This window comes from Mycetomoellerius zeteki, unplaced genomic scaffold, assembly GCF_001594055.1.
Source record: "Mycetomoellerius zeteki isolate Tzet28-1 unplaced genomic scaffold, Tzet1.0 scaffold104, whole genome shotgun sequence".
NCBI lineage: Eukaryota > Metazoa > Arthropoda > Insecta > Hymenoptera > Formicidae > Mycetomoellerius > Mycetomoellerius zeteki.
Window position 1 is genome coordinate 320,219 of NW_017255954.1, and position 4,032 is coordinate 324,250.

General features: G+C 31.8%; 1 protein-coding gene across 1 annotated transcript; it reads left to right on the top strand.

Moving 5' to 3' along the window:
* Positions 1 to 1,237: 1,237 nt before the first annotated feature.
* Positions 1,238 to 2,883, top strand: UQCR-6.4 (Ubiquinol-cytochrome c reductase 6.4 kDa subunit). The gene is made up of 2 exons (XM_018445409.1): positions 1,238 to 1,414; positions 2,638 to 2,883. Exons 1-2 carry the CDS (start codon positions 1,374 to 1,376, stop codon positions 2,750 to 2,752), a joined length of 156 nt encoding a protein of 51 aa, XP_018300911.1. The 5' UTR covers positions 1,238 to 1,373; the 3' UTR covers positions 2,753 to 2,883.
* The last annotated feature ends 1,149 nt before the right edge of the window (positions 2,884 to 4,032 follow it).

Genomic DNA, 4,032 nt, shown 5'->3' on the forward strand with positions numbered 1-4,032 from the left:
TTATTATTAATAATAATTAATAATAAAAAGTCACAATAGTAGTGCTCAACAAAATAAAGTCATTAATTGTCATTTCCTTATTTAAATTATACCATATTTTCAGAAGAAACGCTGATTTACTGATATATTAATATGGCCGGTCACTTGTTCCACCATCCTCATTGGTTAATCATCTTCTTGCGCAACAGCATACCTCATCTTTATTACACCATGGTCTTAGGCTGGTATTCATACCAGCCAGTCAGTTCTTATATTCAAGACCGTCTTAAGTTCAGTCTTGAGATGTCACGAACCAATCAGAGGGCTGTATAGCATCTTAAGACATTACTTAAAATAAGTCTTGAAATAAGCTCTGACTATGGGTGCGTTCAGCAAAACGTTTGTTTTGCAACTGTTGTAAGTTTCCTTCGCGCTAATTGGATCATACTTTTAGATCTAGAAGAATGGTCGTATCTCAGCAGACAATCATAAAACGGTTGCAAAACTGTTGAGTCTGCTGAACGCAGCCTATGAATACCGGCCTTAATCTCAAGCAATGGGTGCATTCAGTACCACGACCGCTCGCTGAGCGCTCAGTGAGCTCTTGTATCTATTTGATCTATATTTTTAGATCTAATGGAATACGCCAATCAGATGCAAGAGCTCACTGAGTGATTGTAGTAAAGTCACTAGATCTGTAAAGTACCGCAAACTTGCATCCATTTTGACGCAAAACGCGGCCATTTCGAATTTATGCATTTGTATATACGTATGTACTTTATTTGGGAAAATGAAGCCGTCAAGTATGTAAATCAATGTTTTTGAATTGTAATTAGTTTATTTATGACCAAAAGAATATGTACGAATGCTTAATTTGTGTTCTTTAGTTTAATACGGATTTATTTGCTGTAGAAGTTTGTAGTGCATGAAAGTGCATGAAGGGACATGTAAGTACAGTTTAAAAGATGAACCACCAACGACCATGCTTGGGCTGTGTTCCGTTTCACGTATAATGTGCATAATACATCATTTATCCTTGTTTAACATTCGGTGAACAACAAAGATAAAAGATGCATCATCCGTGAAACAGAACGCAGCCTTGGAATCGTGTACTATGTGCACTTTGGCCATTTTGACGTAACATTTCTGAAATCGATTGCGCTACTTTATAGATCTAGTGACTTTATATGAGAATCCGGGCTAAATCGGCTACTGCACATCCGTCAAGTTGATTCACTTGTCTTCTTACATCATGCTTGACATCACTTTTAGAACTAGACAACTTCGTGTTTTGTGCAGAGACTTATCTCGTTTCTCTGAAGTGCCCCGAATTTTACTTTCCTCAGCATAAAAATAAAAAAAAAGATTTGTTACTACAAATTCAATATAAAAAAATGCCTCTGCGAATAATACGAATGAAATTAGCATCAAAATGGTGAGTGTTCCAGTATTTTTGGTATTTCAACTTCAGTGTAGTTTAACGTGCGAGAGTATAGAACATGGGCGTATCGTGGATTTTTTTTCGGAGCGATTTTTTTATCAACCCAGGGATGTTTCTCGGATGTACCATGTCAACCCAAAAAAGATTTTGTGATTGCACTGCAAAGAACGTCAACGCCAATTCTGGTGTTGTGACATTTATAATAATTTTTAACAGTAATGAATTCCATTTGGATACTTTTACAGCTTTTAATATCTTGATTTTATTTTGAAAAGAAAAAAATGTTATGTTTTGTATATCATCTAACTTTTACTTTATTTTTTAAAGTATGGGCAATACAGCTACTACAAACAAAATATTTATTTTTTAATATTATTATTATTATTACAAACATTACATAACTTTTACATAAACATTCTGTATGAGCAAAACAAGAATATTAAATAATGTAAAATTTTCTTTCTCTCTCTCCCTCTCTCTTACTCTGATACTTTTTCAAAATTAAATGATTATAAAATAATTATAAAAATCTAGGCCAAGCAGGTGCAAGAGCTCACTGAGTGTTCAATGAGCAATTGTGGTACTGAATATATTAATTATAGCATATATTCTGTTTTTCAAGTCAAAAATTTTACGAAATTTTCCTTATGTATCACATATTCTGTCAAAGTTTGTCACTAACGGAAGTATAAAAACTTACTTATATGGTCTTATAACAAGAAAAAAATATTTTGACAGCAAAAAATTTACATAAAGTCAAAAGTTGTATGCTTTTACAATTAAAAATGAAAAAGAGGGATTTGATAGAGTATAAGTTGCTAATTGGCTAATTTAAAATGAAATATTCTTTTTAGTAAAGCAGTAAAAAATTACTAAGCACCGACCGACGTGAGCAGATGTGTGCTATCGGGATGTGCACTAATGGGATCATCCCAAACTAAAACTAATAAAAAATTTCGGAGAGGTTTGAACTCCCAAAATCATCCCCCTGGATACGCCCATGGTCTTGAATATATCATTCGTATGTTATTTCCTATTAAATGACTATTAAATGACTGCATAGTATAAACATAATAACAAGGTTTCATTGTTATATTTTCACACATTTCTCTTACATCAAAAGCAAGGGAGACTTGTTTTATTCTGATATAAGTATGATATTTTGTGATGCATTAGATATCTGATGTTTCATTCAAGTTATCAAATAATTCTTTTAGGACTTCATCCACAGTGGCTTATGGAACTGGCGCATGGTTATCACTGCTGTACTTTACAGACTGGAAAGTAGTGGTGCGATATATTCCATTCTATGGTACCAAGTTTCAAGAATAGGTTACGAGATCATTCAATAACATTATGTAATAGTTTTATTGGAACGATAGAGATTCTATTGTATCATGCTATATTTATATCCGATCTGTTTATTTAAATTATAAAGCATTAATAAAGAAACATATGTAAAACTGATTACATCGTGAGATCCAGTTGAATTTTTTCCTCTACTCCAAGGCTCTTTTCTTCTGTTGCTCGTAAATAAAATTTGCAAATTCCTCAGCTTTTACTGCCTTCTGCCGTTTGTACCATGGCTGTATGAAAATTCTGCATAAGAAAATGCATTACATTCTAATCATCCTTATTTCATTCTCGTTTAATACTTCATAAAAACAGACCAAAATATACGCTTACTTGAAACCCATTATAGAAAAAGCACCGCCAATTACTACAAGCCCCAACCGGCTAAACTTGTTAAATAGCAGATTTTTGCTTCTCTTTATCAAACTAAAATTTATTACAATATGTTATATTTTAAGAAAAAAATATCATTCACAAAATCTTTGCCCATGAAATTTTTGCCAATGAAATTTGTTTTTAAAACAAGAGCAGTGATAGTTTTTTAAAGAACAAAGAATTACAAATGATAAAAATCCTTGCAATATATTTTTATTATGTTTTTGTTCTTTTTCTCATTAAACATGCAAATTTTATTTTTTGTTAGAAAATATTATTGGTAGTATAAATATTATATCAATAATAATACTGATGATGAGTAACATGTACAGATAATTGTAATTATAAGTTATATGTATAACATATATACAGGGTGTCCCAATAACTACTATTACCTGAAATATCTTCTAATCTGTAGGTATAGAGAAAAATGTATATAACCATAATTATACGATGTAAAGGGGGCTATCATATGGTGATAATAATTTTTGTCCAGGTGGAGGCGCTTCGGAGATTTTAAGGTCAACTTCGTTTTTTTAAATGGACTACGAATTTTTTTACACAATATGATTCCTCTAATTATTCTGCATAAAAGAGTATTAAGATCATGGTACCGAAAAACCAATAGTTTACGAGATATTTTATAGGGGAGAGTGGTCTAAATCGGACCGTGTTCTAAATAGGACCTTTTCAATTTAAATGAATACGGTTAAGCAGATTTGCGTACTATTTATAACGTAAAGTCCTTAAAGACACCAAACATGTGATAGCAGTTTGACAGTTCTCTGTCATAACATTCATAAAATAGAGACAAATATGTATTTTCAGCCATCGTGCGAAAATTTTTTTAAAAAAGAAAATCCTTGTAAATCATTATTTAAAAG

What these genes read in the sequence shown, in the direction of transcription:
- UQCR-6.4 (XM_018445409.1), top strand. Translation starts at nt 1,374, where the DNA reads ATGCCTCTGCGAATAATACGAATGAAATTAGCATCAAAATG. An exon ending in ATGAAATTAGCATCAAAATG is followed by an intron (nt 1,415 to 2,637) that starts GTGAGTGTTCCA and finishes TAATTCTTTTAG; the next exon opens with GACTTCATCCACAGTGGCTT.